This window comes from Aureobasidium subglaciale, assembly GCF_000721755.1.
Source record: "Aureobasidium subglaciale EXF-2481 unplaced genomic scaffold scaffold_28, whole genome shotgun sequence".
In the NCBI taxonomy this organism is placed as follows: domain Eukaryota; kingdom Fungi; phylum Ascomycota; class Dothideomycetes; order Dothideales; family Saccotheciaceae; genus Aureobasidium; species Aureobasidium subglaciale.
The window spans coordinates 13,211-27,662 of NW_013566967.1; the positions used below are offsets into that span (position 1 = coordinate 13,211).

General features: G+C 51.3%; 6 protein-coding genes across 6 annotated transcripts; 2 read left to right on the forward strand and 4 right to left on the reverse strand.

Moving 5' to 3' along the window:
• Positions 1-1,023: 1,023 nt before the first annotated feature.
• Positions 1,024-1,504, forward strand: AUEXF2481DRAFT_43905 (uncharacterized protein). Its single transcript, XM_013484584.1, has one exon. It carries the CDS (start codon positions 1,189-1,191, stop codon positions 1,351-1,353), a length of 165 nt encoding a protein of 54 aa, XP_013340038.1. The 5' UTR covers positions 1,024-1,188; the 3' UTR covers positions 1,354-1,504.
• On the reverse strand, positions 1,432-2,966 carry AUEXF2481DRAFT_43907 (uncharacterized protein). The gene has a single exon (XM_013484585.1). The coding sequence runs from the start codon at positions 2,777-2,779 to the stop codon at positions 1,844-1,846; it is 936 nt and encodes a 311-aa protein (XP_013340039.1). The 5' UTR covers positions 2,780-2,966; the 3' UTR covers positions 1,432-1,843.
• A 628-nt stretch (positions 2,967-3,594) lies between these two features.
• On the reverse strand, positions 3,595-5,175 carry AUEXF2481DRAFT_48239 (uncharacterized protein; the record flags this gene model as incomplete). Its single annotated transcript, XM_013484612.1, has 3 exons — positions 3,595-4,800; positions 4,856-5,014; positions 5,065-5,175. The coding sequence occupies 3 exons, from the start codon at positions 5,173-5,175 to the stop codon at positions 3,595-3,597; spliced, it is 1,476 nt and encodes a 491-aa protein (XP_013340066.1).
• Positions 5,176-6,270: 1,095 nt separating this feature from the next.
• AUEXF2481DRAFT_69750 (uncharacterized protein) lies at positions 6,271-7,959 on the reverse strand (the record flags this gene model as incomplete). Its single annotated transcript, XM_013484621.1, has 3 exons — positions 6,271-6,513; positions 6,560-7,696; positions 7,750-7,959. 3 exons carry the CDS (start codon positions 7,957-7,959, stop codon positions 6,271-6,273), a joined length of 1,590 nt encoding a protein of 529 aa, XP_013340075.1.
• A 1,885-nt stretch (positions 7,960-9,844) lies between these two features.
• AUEXF2481DRAFT_43912 (uncharacterized protein) lies at positions 9,845-10,477 on the forward strand (the record flags this gene model as incomplete). The annotated part of the gene is made up of 1 exon (XM_013484586.1): positions 9,845-10,477. The coding sequence occupies exon 1, from the start codon at positions 9,850-9,852 to the stop codon at positions 10,474-10,476; it is 627 nt and encodes a 208-aa protein (XP_013340040.1). The 5' UTR covers positions 9,845-9,849.
• A 918-nt stretch (positions 10,478-11,395) lies between these two features.
• Positions 11,396-14,410, reverse strand: AUEXF2481DRAFT_43913 (uncharacterized protein). Its single transcript, XM_013484587.1, has one exon. It carries the CDS (start codon positions 14,378-14,380, stop codon positions 11,606-11,608), a length of 2,775 nt encoding a protein of 924 aa, XP_013340041.1. The 5' UTR covers positions 14,381-14,410; the 3' UTR covers positions 11,396-11,605.
• Between the last annotated feature and the right edge of the window lie 42 nt (positions 14,411-14,452).

The following is a 14,452-nucleotide window of genomic DNA, read 5'->3' on the forward strand; positions in this document are numbered from 1 at the left end:
GAGTCTCTCGTACGCCTCCTATAGTACGAGATAGCGTAATGTTTTAATAAGCGCCGAGAGGATAGACGGGTACCTATCGACGCCGAGCTATCCTTANNGTTATACGGCNATNNCGGCGAGAGCGCAGATTATTAGGCTCTCGTACTCCTAGCCTCGTACGACGTAATCGAGCAGTAAGATAATAAAGAAGAGGATACCGCGTTCTAGCTCTAGTGTCGCCGTTAGGTCTCTACCGGACCGCCGCTAGTCGTCTTCCTCCCCCTCTTCGTACGAGGGGTCCTCTGCTATAGCTATTAGTCCTCGTAGCGTCTCTCGCTATATGTCGGATAGCGGCACGGCGAGGTCTAGACCGCCTAGGTAGAATCGTATAAAGAAGAGTACGATCTACTACTAGGCCCGTACGCCTTTCTAGAGCTGCGGACGGCCTTAATATAGCTGTAGCGGCTGCTGGATGTAATAGCTGTCCTCGACCTATACGATAGTAACCTACACGAAGTAGCTCGTACGCGTAAGGAGCTTCTCGGCGCGTATAATTAGCGATGCTACCGCGTCCTATATCTTGCCCTTATACGGCGGAGAAGCCCGCTAGGGCTCGACGACATATTCGAGGACTTACGAGCGGGTCGAGTCGATTAGGAACCCCTACTATCCGGTTCGTTTTAGCTAACGGTCGCCGTTATAGTCGTACGGGTCGTCGATCTAGTCCCTCTACTGCCGGACTACTATTTCGTGTCTCTCGTATAAGCTTAGCGGTAGTATAGGGTAGCGCGGTATGTCGTCGCCGTCGCCGTCGCCGTCTCCGTCTAAGCTATCTATACTCTATACGCGGATAAAATAGGAGTCGGGCCCGGATAGAAAGATTCTCTAATACGATACTTCGATCTACGCCAGCTAGGTCCGTATAGTAGAAGGAGCTAGGCTACGTACGAGCTTAGACGGCCGACCTTTCCTACCGAATTCTAACTAGCTATACGCCGTACGACAATGCTCCCTTATCTTTCGGACATTTTAGTAGATATAATAATAAGATTGCTTATCGAGCTAATACTAGAACGCATCGCTATAGAGAAAGAGGATTAGATCGGCTTCTTCTAAGAAGGAGGGTATCTTATACGAGCTCTAGTAGTTTTCCGCCCGGACGGACCGATAGAGAGCTTTAATAGTACGAAGTCGGTTACCCTTAATCTAATGTCGCTTGCTCTAGTACGTACCGATCTAGCCCGGCCGTACGCTAAAGCGATATACGCTATAAAGGAAGCAGTCCTACTCCTGCCTATACTCGACTCTATACGAGGTAAGAGACATCGATCGATATCGAGAGTACGCGTATACGCGCGCGCGCTAGGGACCTAAGGTCGAGAAGAATCCTTATACGAGAAGTGCTTAGGGCGGTTAGCGCGGTAGAGCTACGTATAGGGGTGCCACTCGTACGCTACTTTATATGTATATGTATATATATATATATATATATATATTTATATGTTTTTTTCTTTTTACTTTCTCGTAATAAGTCGTCGTACGGGAAGGGTAGGGCGGGGAGAGCTCTTTAGTCTTCGGTCGCGTCTTAGCGTCGCGTCGAATAGAGATGAGTGGCTGTCTTTAACATATAATCGAACAACGTAACTATAGCTCGAACGGTAGAGATGTCGGTGCACCGGCTAGATGTCGAGGCGGACTTTTACACGCTGTGATTTTTGGCTCCGTACGGGTAGAGATCAAAAATGACTTTAGCGTACGGGCGAAAAGGCCCTAAGGGCAGGTCTAGAGGTCGGCTCGCGGGATCCGATTAGCCGGCGGGATGCGGGGAAAAGGCCCCGAGGGCAGGGGACCTTTTGACCTAGAGTTAGAGCGATGCCTCATGATCGGTACTTCCAATCAACAGATCAATTTGGGATGCAACCTTGTCGAGCGCAGCATCAACGTCTTTCTCAGCAGGCAACGGCGCATGTCCATACTGCGGTGCAAAGGGCATCCCACCCATTGGCGGAGTCCCCGAGCCAGCTTTGTCGATGGCTTCGCAAAGTGCAACTAGCTCATCAGCCGAGGAATTCACCGTTGCAGACTTGGCTACCTCGAGCAAAGTTTCATTCAGAGTATCTCTGCCTCTGGTGATGCCGAATGGTGCACTTTGTACGATTGCCCGCCCGAACAGTAAAGATGCCTCGGGCACAGCCATCAGATCAGCCACTGAGCTTCCACCAGCGCTCTGTCCGAAGAAGGTGATTGTCTTGGGATCGTCGTTCCCGCCAAATGCTGCGACGTTCCGACGCACCCAGCGCAAGGCTTCCAGTTGATCCAGCAGTCCGAGATTGGCCGGCTTCTTCTTGCCATCGCCCAGGAAGCCGAAGAGATTGAGTCTGTAATTGATGTTGACGACGATAACTCGATGTTCAGCGACAAGTCTGGAAGGATCGTAGGCAGGTGAGTCGGCAGCGCCAGACGAGAAAGATCCTCCATACACCCAGATCATCACAGGGAGTTTGCCATCGGGTTTTGCACCGTCGGGCACCGTGACGGAGAGGCATTGACAGTCTTCGCTGATCTCGAGACCACTCAGAAGTGGCTTCTTCGAGATAAGGCCTGAAGCTTTGTCGCTTGGCTGCGGACAAGCTGGGCAAGGAGATGTGGCTTGGAAATTGTTCGTCCAGGGCTCGAGCGACTGAGGGACCTCGAAGCGCGATGCCCTTGCATACGGTATGCCAGTGTATCTTGTCACCGAGCCATGCTTGAATCCCTGGATTGGACCGCAAGGAGGTGTCGCGATGAGCGCGTCCGGCATTGTCGCTGTTGAGTTTGAGAGGACCAAGAGTCGCAGATCAAGGTGTTGGCAGTGGTGAATGTGTGAAAAGTCGCGTCGCAACGTGTGAGGAAGATAACTCTTGCTGTAATTACGGCCGCTGGCGTATCTTGCCCCATATCGACGGGTGTAGCCGTTGTAGCTCCACTCCGAGCCCGTTGGGCATCCGACCTCGGCATCCTGATCTGATGTGACACTCGTATACAATACGACAATCGGCTCAGCGACACTGGAGACGAGAATGGGGGTGTGAGTGATTGGTATCGTCGCGGGTATACGCCTTCACGATCCATGACGATCCGTCGGGAACAAGATAGCTCCTTTAAAGACAACTAAGAAGATCTCGTGGACCTCGACGACTGTTTTGCTTGTGTATCACACGCGTACTTCCTGCCAGTCTCAGATTGTGCGCATATTATTTGAAGGTCTATTTGTGGGTGCAACGTTTGCCCGATGACTCGCGGCGTGTCATCGTGGTCGGGGCTTCTGGATGAAGTCCGCGCGGATGTGACCTGAATGTGGGAGCTGCATATCACAACTAAGTGAGAAAATCAGCAGTTTAAAAACACGCTTTTGCAAGCATGATCCCCAGCGTACGGGAAGCGACAACTTAGGAAGCCTGAGCCAAAACACAGCGTCAGCGGGAATGCGGTCGCTTTGAAGTGGAGTACGATGTCACACTGAGATATGCTGTGAGGCTGGTACTGACTGGTGCATACATTTCGTGTATCAAAGTATATGATGACGACCAGAGGCACTCATTTTGTGTGACGGCGACCATTCCTTGGCGCTTAGATCTACCACCAACCTTGTCTGGGCTTCTTCCACCATTTGCCGTGTCCCTTCTTGCCAAACTTGTTCATCTTCACGACAAAGACACCTCTTTCAATGGTATTGATCATGATGTAACCACTTGGGAAACCAGCGTAATGACTCCAGGTACCGACGAAGTCGACAAGACCATCGGCCGCATCATCTTCAGGGTAGATGTCAAAGTATGCGACTTCCTCGACATTTCCACCGGTCGGATCAGCAGGAATGCCGCTGACATCGTATACACGAAGCCCGGCGGCGTAGTTGGACTGGTAGACGAGACCATCGAAAACATATTGGTTGTGATCGATAGACTTCTGCTTGGACTTGTAGAAGCCAGTGTTGACAGGCTTCTCGAGGTTGCGGATGTCGAAGATGTAGGTCACAGGAAATTGGTCAGCAGCAGGTCCAGTACGATCTTCCTCATCAAGCTCGTCGTCGAGTACAAGATACTCTTGCCAGTCACGGTCAAGGACAGCGCCCTGATGAGTGTAGGCAGCTCCAACATAGGGAGTGCGCGAGATGATCTTGGATGCGTTCTTGCCAGTCTTATCGGTGACGTCGTAGATGGTGAGAGTGTCTTCGTTGTAGCCGTAGCAGATGTCGCGGCCATAGTAGCGCTTATCAGGTCCGCGGTAGACAAGACATTCAGCATCGTGAACGTAGCCGTCAGAGCTGGCGCATCCTGGCGAGACAGGCTTGGTGATGTCGTTGACGTCAATGAAGATGAGGCCAGCTCTGCAAGTACTGTTGCGAGGTGCAGCACCGACCGATACAGCGTAGCCAAGCTCTTCGTTAATGACAACATTGTGCGTGCGACCGACAGGAAGATCAGTGAAAAGACCAGTGACGTCTGCAGTGATACTGAAGTTCTTCGGGCTTCTTGGGTCGATGTTGAGCAGCTTGTTCATGTCGAAGAACTGGATGCCATGACCTCGAGCCTCGGATCCGATGACCATATAATTCTTGTACGAGCGAATCTCTCTCCAGATTGAGAAGACGGAGTTCTGCGGGAGTCGACCAAGGTAGACGAGCTTGCCATTTCTGTTGATCTCTGCGAAAGCAGTACCATCTGCTTGACCGATGGCCACGAACTCACGACCGTTCGGAGCGACCCAGCCCCATGATGAAGAGCCTTCGCCAGCGAAAGACCCGAGATCTGCATGACTTTTAAAGTCGTAGTAATCAATCTGGTCGTCTTCTGTCAGTAGTATCGTGTGGGACAATTAAGCCAGTCTGACTTACGTTCTTGCATCGGAACGTCTCTGATGGGTTTCCAGGCTCGACGACTGCAACTCCCCTGCTGTTGCACTTGATCACGTCGTTGTCTTTGTGGTGCTTGAGGAACGACTTCCACTTCTTGCTGTTGTATTCACCCCATCCTCTGTGCTTATTCCAGGACGCCTGATGGGTTGTGAGTCCCAAGTCAAGTCGTCATGGGCGAATGTACTTACATGCTTCCTGTTCATGATCATCTCATGCACCTTGCCATCGTCATATTCGGCCTCTGAGTAGGCGCATGCCCATGCTGGTAAAAAGAGAAGAGCAAGTTGTGACAGCTTCATGTTTGCGATCTTCAATTTTGCAGATCAGGAAATGGAGGGCTGGTGAGGCTGATGAGACACTCTACCTTGACCGGTCGGCCTGCATACTTATAGCATTCACCTACTTCTCACTCTCGTCCGTAAATTAGCGGAGTATGTAGCGATACCACGCGCACTTCTCTGCCGCGTCGTGAATCACTAGTACGATAACAAAATCAAGAGCTTGTCAAAAGTGTCACCTTCCTTTCGTAGACATTGAGCGACATCGAACAAGACTTCAAAAGCTGCGCCAACGTGCGCTTCTGCAGCAACATGCATTCTTTCGATAGGGAGAAGGTCCGTGTGATGAAGTTTACTGGGCTGTCAAGTACAAGAGTGTCGTGCCGCGGTCATCGCGAGATGAGCCAGCGGTATGGCGAAAGTCTGTTGACCAGGGGTGACAGGCGATTGTGGTATAGCGGGTAATCTCGAATGTCTCATTGGGCGGCAAGTAGGTAGCTATCTGTAGCACGGAGCATACCAAGAGCACAGCCCTGTTTGAACGTAGCAAATGAATCTCAAATGAGGTCTTGGTAGAAAATACGAAGAATTGGCAAACGTTGCGAAACTTGGCGGATTGATCTCGCAAAAACCCCGCACACAGCAGCGGGATGTCGACATCCGGGGCTCTTGTGCCCCTCATTCACTCCTGCCTGTTGTGGAAGGAGACAAGAACCTTGGCAGGCCGACGTTTTGCTGATAACAAGCAGTGTGTCTTGGCCCTGGCTTCCGCTCCTGGCGGTGGCGGAGTGCTCGGATTGGCGGAAGGTATGCTAGAGATGTGTAAGCGCCGTAGCGGATGCGACGCCGAGCAACGCAAGAGACCATACACGCGACCAGCGCGCATCGCAGGCACCACTCCATGCAAGACTGTCGAGTCAATGCGAAGAGCTAAGGATCGTCTCACAAGTGCGAAGTCGCACAAGGAAAGACAAGAGCCCCTTGGAGATGCGGGTGGTTGATAAGTTATTACGAAGGATCTATCTGTTTGTAATATCAAATCTTGAGTTGCACCTGTCGCTTCCCTCGAGCAGTCACCGCGGAATCTTGTCCGCGATCTATGACGATGTTTCTAGACTAGAACATGTGGCTCAACAACTTGCGCCACATAGGGTATGACTCATATACAGCCCTGACCTTGTTGAAATGCTCCCAGTCAATCTCGCGACGGCCAGAGTCGACATCAATGGCTGATAGTCTGTGCCAGATCTTGCGCTTCCAGACAGCACCAATAAAGTAGAAAACGACAACGACAAAGAAGGCAAGGTACGAAGAGAAGAAGGCTTCAACGCTGAGAGGCTTGACGGCAACGTAGAACTGCTTAAGTTAGCACATAACAATACTTCGGGACGCCGCGGCAACATACCTGAGCGATCAGAACAATGACTACCAAGCCGAGGCCAATCCAGGATCCGACGACACCGAAGACAGCCTTGAACGGGATCTCGTCGAGAGTGTGGCCCTGATACTTCCAGGCAGCGCGGAAGCGGATGTGTGCAAGGCAGATGGAACCCCAGGTGAACAGAGCGGCCAAACCAGACAGCGATTGTAGCCAATTGAAAACGATGACTCCGGTACTGGCAAGAGTGATGTAGGCAAGGGGAGCCCAAGCCAGAACGAAAATGGTAGACCAGAGAGGACGGCCGGCTCTATCAACATAGGTGAAGACCTTGGGGGCGTAACCTTGTTCGGCGAGAGCAGTCAATGTGCGAGAACCACCGTACACACCAGAGAGACCGATAGAGATGACAGAGACAAGAATGACCGCATTGACAAAGTCGCCAAACGCAGGGATACCAGCATCGACTGCGGTGATGACGAAAGGTGATGTGGATACATCAAGGTAGCCTCCAGATCCAAGAAGACGAGGGTCATCATGGCGAACGAGCAGCCCAACGAAGAACAAGCCAAGGATGTAGAAGAGAGTGATGCGCCAGAAGACTTGCTTGATAGCGGAGGGAAGAGACTTCTGAGGGGTGGCTGACTCGGCAGCAGCAAGACCGACGAGTTCGGTTCCTGAGAAAGAGAAGGCGGCGGTGACAAACACGGAGCAGACACCAGGAAAGCCATCGGCGAAGGCTCCCGGATTGTACCAGTTGCGTGCGCCAACATACTCGCTGAACTCGCCGTTGGATGGTCCACCTCCGCACACGAAGATAACACCCATGATCAAGAAGATGGAGACAGTCGAGAGCTTCAAGAGAGCTGCCCAAAACTCTTCTTCAGCATAGCCAAGGACACCAAAGACGTTGATGAAGACAACGAGCAGGAAGAAGACCGTGATCCAGATGCCAACGTTGACGTCCAAGCCCCAATAATTGACAGTCAAACCCGCGACGACCAGTTCAAGCGGAAGCACAATCGCCCACTGGAAGACATAGTTCCAGCCCATGGCGAAGCCCCAGGCAGGATCGATGAAGCGGACAGAGTATGTGTAGAAACCTCCCGAGATGGGAAACATGACAGCGAGTTCACCGAGAGCGTATACAACGTTGAAGATCATCTGCGGAAGTGTCAGCACTAGCTTCGACGATCAAGAGAACAAGATTAGCTTACGACACCCATGATACCGAAACCAATGAGAAGAGCAGCGGGACCTCCGGTTCTCAGAGCTCCACCAGAACCGACAAAGAGACCAGCACCGATAGAGCCACCAATGGCAATCATACTCAAGTGGCGACTCTTGAGAGTCTTGTTGAGTTGGTTGTGCTCGTCCTCAAGAGTACGGCGCTTGAACGAGTCGGCTGTCAGACCAAGCCTGGTCATGAGAGGAGCCTTTGCGGGAGGAAAGTCGGTCACGTAGGCGCCGTCATTGCTGAGCTGGGGCGAGACTTTCCCGCCAGAGATGTCTTCATGGGCTGACTTCTCCATCTTGTCGATAATTGATGATCCACGCAGTCACCTGAGGGAAAAAGAAGGGATGGAATAGAAATGGCACAGGGGAAGAAGCTAAGTGCTGTCACAAACCTACCTCGTGGCACGACGACAACGACATACTTGTACCAGACGTCAACTACTCTCCTTATCAATTGTGCAGCAGGTTCCCAAGGAGTCCAAGCCAGTACTCTGGCGGACAAGGCTTGGCCGCCAAGGTCCAAGAGACGATTTTGGTTGAAGCAGTGTGCGCTCTTAGCGAGAGGTATGCTTTTGAATTCCTTGGACAACGGCAGGAGTGCGTATTGACAGGTTCAATTCGTGTAATTGCGCAAAGGCAGTGGCGATTGTGGTTGTTATCATGTTTTGCCCAGCGCTGGCTGGCGTCGTGTGAACCAGAAGCGGCATCGTGTTGAGTCTGAGCCCTGTCGCCTGCCTATCCCGGGATGGCCGGACGAGTCGTGTGGTCGCAGTCGTTACTTTTCCCAACTGAATTGACGAGCCCAGGGAGGTTTACAGGTGCGAGGCATGTCATGGCAGGGCTGCAGTGCACGCTTGTCGTCGAAGAGAAGGTGCAAGATGCGCCCGCTGCGTCGGTCATCCAACTTGGCCGGTCGCTCCTGCCAGCGGCTTTTCCCGCAGCTTCCAATCTTTGCGCACGTCCCCATCCTCCTTGCTGTCTTCTTCTCCTTGGCGAGCTCATCTTCCATCTTCTGCCCTTTCTCCTCATCTGCGAGTCAAGTCGGGCTGGTCCGAGACCTCCATCCGCCAGACATCGACGAGTGAGATTGCTTCTGAAGCAAACGGTCGCGAGATTGCGGTGGCAGTGCAGCAACGATACATCACCCGAGCCCTCGCTCTTGCTCTGCCAAGCCTGACACGTTGAGCTCACCACCCTGTCAGCTTGTTTTTCACCAAGATGTGACCGCACCACAAACGGTATGCACACTCTACCTGAATTTCTTATGGCTGGTGTAGATAGGGGGGTCACGTTCGGCTAGATTTCTGTGCCAATCGCTTCGCCAGCGCTCTTAATCAATTTTAGGGTCACGATTAAGTGTTCAAAGGTTGGATCGCGTTCAAGAGCAAGAAAAGTCCATCTCGCGTGACACACCGTGCCAAAGCAGATACAAAAACCGCAAGACGTGCGCTTGGAGACCATTTTGATGCTGGCTGGTCGCACGTTCCTCTGGAGTACACATGTCAGGGCAGGAAATCCTAAACCCTGTTCCGTATACAGACTCTAAGCCAACTGCAAGGAAGTCAATCGGCCAAGGTCTCACTCTGTAAACATGCAACTCAAGCTTCTGGGGACGTGTCAGCGCCCTCGTGGCGTCGCGCAAGCTGATATGATGTGTTAGCCGATAGCGCACAATCGGCCCCTTGATGCTGTGTGCTTTGTATTTCATTGCATAAGCGTCAATTTTTGATCATCGGGCATTCTTTGTCTTGCCCATAATGAACATCGGCCGCGGTGTTTTTCTCTTGACGCTTGTCTTTGTGCTCTCCGCATCCGGTCGCAACCGTGGACATATTATCAGCTTTGTGGCTCGAGGTTCGAGCGTGTTGTTCCGAGTCTCGAAAGGTTAGTGACTACGAAACCGTGACATGATGGTAGCTGAAGGCAATGCTGGAACAAAAACTCTCGACTATGGCATACCACATCCACCAACCCTTCCTTCTCAGCTCTGGTTTGGCGACGGCTACAGAAGGCCAGAATGGTCGCGGGATGCAGTACATTGGGCCGCTGCAGACGACAATAACGGGAGCTTCAAGATTCGCATGGGAGACATCAACGACCCGACCGGTGAGGGCAAGTGCAAGCCGTTCGACTGGCCTGTGCAATACTGCCTAGGACAACCAAGTTTCCGAGCAGGCTGGCAAGAGCTACATCAAAAGTGGTGGCTGCGAGTGCTGGAGAAAGCCGGCTTCTTGAACGCAAAGACTGGAGGTCAAGACCCGCGGATGAATCCTCTAGGCAACTATGCTAAGGTCAGGAATCCTTCAAACGACCTGCACGAACGGGTACATCCAGTCTTCAGACGAGACATGTGGGATACCACGGACGAGATTCATCAAGCAATCAAGCCTGCACTTCTTCTGGCAAGTGCCTCCCTTGACGATGTCACCACATTGAGTCTCTTCTACGCCCTTTCCACGCCTTCTTGTGTGACATCATTTAACGACCCAGAGCTAGGCCAGTGCAAAAGAGTCAACATGCCCGATACTCTGACTGCAGTCCAGCAACATGAGACCTTCACTAAGCTGTGTCAGATGCGAAAGTGGACACACTTTTACTGGGAGGACCCTCAGATGTTGATTAATGTAGGCGCATTGGCGTACTGCTACCCCATCGAGGATCTGAGTGAGCCTGTTGGACAGCAAGAGAAACTTGCTTCTGGACCGTGAGTCACACTTACCACCCTGAAGTACAAGAACATGCTAATGAGGTCCAGCCACACACGTCAGACAAGAATCGGCATGAATTCACTTGTCTACTCCATGTACCGAAGGTACAATCGCAACTTGAGTGGAGATAGCGACTACCAAGCGTTTCTTGACGGCGTCTTGACCATGTCTGGCGCGACGCAGGATCGCAAGCCTGACAGGCTAGACCCAGCCTCAGCATCAATGCGCATGATTCTTGTCTTCGCAACGACCTTGGTCCATGAATTCGCCCACGCATTCAGTAACGCATTTTTCGAGCGACCAGGTCAAATTCCACCACTGCCAAATGAGCCATGGCTTGTAGACAATCGAAGCAATGAGCTCGGCCATGCGACAATTCAGTTCATTCTAGGCGCTATGCCGAAGCAGATGGGCTTCTTCGTAATCCCGATGAGTCACCTCGAGACGCAACGACAAGCATGCACAGCGCCTCTGGGACTCGAATTCGAGTCGAATTGGGACCACTGGGATGCATCAACAGACTATTGGCAAATCTTGAAGAATAGCGAGGCCAAAGCATTCAGCACGCCGCGAGTCATTGATCCTTTGCCGATGCAGCAAGTATTAGACATGCATACAGAGGAGATGTGGAAGAGGCAGGTGCCCAAGTATGGATTGAGGGCGTTGCAGCTAAGAAAGATACCCGAGTGGTCGATCACATGCTCACCTGGTCCCGATCCCAACGATCCTGCTATGGGCTACACTTTGGGATGACATCAGAACTTCGCATCCCGACGGTACGCGTTTCTCTCGGATAATCGTCTCGCCGCGCCCCGTCTTTACCGAGCTTCAAGTTGGGAGTTGTCAAACCCCACAATCAATTGCATCGTCCGCACAAGCAAAATTCATTTACCATCGTAGTGAGAAGTGGTGAACCACTGCAGATAGTCGGAAAGTTCTTGGAAATCTCTATTGTGACCGGGCTGAACTGGTGATGAATCAAAATATGAGTATGGTTCATTGAAATCAGACAAAGTCATGTGGGACAAGCAATCAGCAACGAGAGGATAAGCAAAGAAAAGTAAAAACCAAAACACAAAACAGAGAGTCCACCGTTCAGTTCTTGCCAAAATACAGAATGTCCGAGCAATCAGTTCCAGCTATCAGGTCCAAAATAGCCCTTTGCGGGCAGAGAAGTGATCAAAGCAGTCTGGCCAGCACCACCATCGACCCCTCGACTGACTACATTGGTACCCCACCAATTCACAGCGACTGGATGATACTGTACCGCAAAGAAGATGATGATACCAGAGAACGCAACGCCAGCAGACAATGCTGCGGCGAGCACGTAGTTGTACTTCTCCCACCAACTTGTCTTGTATAACCTGAGGTAGTACATGAAGCCGAACGACATGTATACCGCGCTTGTGTAGTAAGAGAGATTCAGCGGAGCCCACGAGAGCATTCCGTTGATGACAAGTGCTGGATGCACACTTTGCAGCCAGGAAATGGGAGTGAACACAATTAGATCCAACGGTCGGAAGATGCTTGTAGGAAGCGTCGCATGAACTTTAGACCGCATAACTGGCCCGTATCGCTTGATAAACCACCATACCAGTGCGAGTAAGAAGCCAAGCAAGAACATGTACTTCATGAACGGGTAGAACTGACTGAAGACTCGAGCGGGCCCGATAGCACCCCAGACAACCGAGGAAGAAAAGTATACCTCCGACCCGTTCTCGCAGTTGAACTTCGCAGCCTGGTCTGGAGTGCATATTCCCTTGATGTCGGTGTCCACGAAGTCGACAGTACCGTACGCGACAATCGCCGTGATAATTGCGCTTGCCAGTTGACCGCGGTACATGGCACGGGGCGGAATTTTGGCGTACAGTCCCATCTTTTGATCAGACGTGTAATTGTCAGCTTGGCCGTTGATGTTATAGCCATAAGCTTTCACAAACATTAGAGCTTCTGGTCGGCCCGGCAAGGCATAACCCATAATGAGTTCGGTGACCACATTCAATCCTTGCGTCGTACCTGAAATAGCGTAGAGGTAGCTCATCGGGATCAAGAAGACCAAATTTAGGATGATGACAAAAAAGATTGTCCACACTGGGGTCTGCAAGCCTTCGTAGGTCTTTAAGATGATGATTGCAAAGATGAAGGAGATGAGGGCTATGATGAGGAACCACCAATCGGGCACCTCCTTGTAGTTTTGCATCATACGAGTGAACGGATCATTGAAGCCGTCGTACATGCTACCCTCAGTGTCCATCAGATGCATCATGTGATGACCGGCTTGCTTGAAGCCTCCTCGAGCAAGTGAAGTCACGACACTCTTAGCTCTCGTAGCCATATTCTTCAGCTGAGACCATGCAGCAGATCCCATACGTCGGTATGCCTGAGATAAAGGTCGCCAGAAGTCGAGGATGATGAACACGAAGGTGAGAGTATAAAACGCGAAAAACGCACTATACCCAACCAGGTTGCCTGCTCCGTAAAACGCAGGTGAATATTTCTCGTATTCTTCATAGTTTAGACGTCCATTTTCCATGACTCTCGAGATGTTGTATGGTGCCCCGGTATTATCAAAGATGCCTGAAGAGTTGATGGGCAGGTATGCCGTCCATTTGAAGTTTGAATAATACGTCGCGAGGATGACGAGCCCAGATAAAATCATACCAGCATACTGCTGAATCTGACTGAAGAATGGCCAAGTCAAGGGGTATGCGTAGGTTGAGAACAAATTCCAGTCTAGAGACGACAGGGGGTTGAAACCCAGACCTGTCTGGGAGCCTGTCACTATGGCGAGATTGAAGTTGTCAGGTTTAATCCATGTCATCCAAGCAAAGTAGCTGAGCGCCGGGAAGAGATAACCGGGAAGCCAGAAGTAGATTGACATTGCTGCGAAGAAGATGAAGAAGAACTTGTATCGGGACATTCGCCATCCATGGATACTCTCATGCTTTTCTTTGACTAGCAAAGCACGATTGAGCGCGAGGGTCGGCAGAATGCTAGGCCAGATTGCCTGGACCGGATACACAACGAACCTTCGGAGGAGACCAGCAAAGCCAAGGCCCATGAGCTGAGTTGACAAGAGCAAGAGTATCTTGTATTCTGGAGTGAGCCAAGTGTCCTTGTAGTAGACTTGCTGAGTCTGTATGTTCCAGAAAACATAAGCAGAAGTCAAACCAACGTTGACAATGATTGTGGATAGCATCTGTTCCTTGTAGGTCCAAGGTCCGGGGTTTAGCGAGTGCCTTGTTCCGAAGAGAGTGATGCCCCAGTCTGGTAGTGCCCAGGCTAGGAACAGACCACAAGGGTACAAAAAGATCTGTGCGACACTAGATTGAATTGTGATGGATGGGTAGCGGGAATTGAACAGAGAGTTGACGAATTGAGCTATACATGCCCACACGTAGCCCAAAAGATGGGCACGAATGGTCTCGCAAGATATGCTTGGATCGTCATGAGGCGTGGTGATAGACCGAACTTCAGGGTATGGCGAGTAAAAGGAATTGAGGGCAGCCTCCTTTCTCAAGGTGATCTCCCACTCATCGGTCGATTGTCCTTGAGCTGGACCTCTGAGTAAGTGAACAAGCTTCTCCTTCTGTGCAGACGAGAGGTTGTAGTCGGTTTTGTGTTCTTCAACGAGCTTTTCGACCAGCTTGCAACACTCATCGACTGTCAATATCAAGACTTTGTCCATGACTTCTTCGACATCGTTCTCCACATCCAGCGGTGAGACGTCGTGAATCTCGGCTGCCTGAATGTCGTTCTGAGCTTTCTCACTCAGATCGGCTCCCTTTATCACAGAGATCGCATCGGACTTGTCTCGATCGTCCCGCCAGGGTGCAGGACGGGTGGCCTGGATGTCGCATCCATAGTCGGCGGAAGATGTAGTTGCAACTGTGTCGGATTTCATTGGGCCGGGGGTTCGCTGAGCCAATGCACAATAGTCAGGGGGGTTCATGTCAAGTGCTTGAGAGGACCTGAG

Coding starts and splice junctions, on each gene's coding strand:
- AUEXF2481DRAFT_43905 (XM_013484584.1), top strand. CDS start 1,189: ATGTCGCTTGCTCTAGTACGTACCGATCTAGCCCGGCCGTACGCTAAA.
- AUEXF2481DRAFT_43907 (XM_013484585.1), bottom strand. CDS start 2,779: ATGCCGGACGCGCTCATCGCGACACCTCCTTGCGGTCCAATCCAGGGA.
- AUEXF2481DRAFT_43913 (XM_013484587.1), bottom strand. CDS start 14,380: ATGAAATCCGACACAGTTGCAACTACATCTTCCGCCGACTATGGATGC.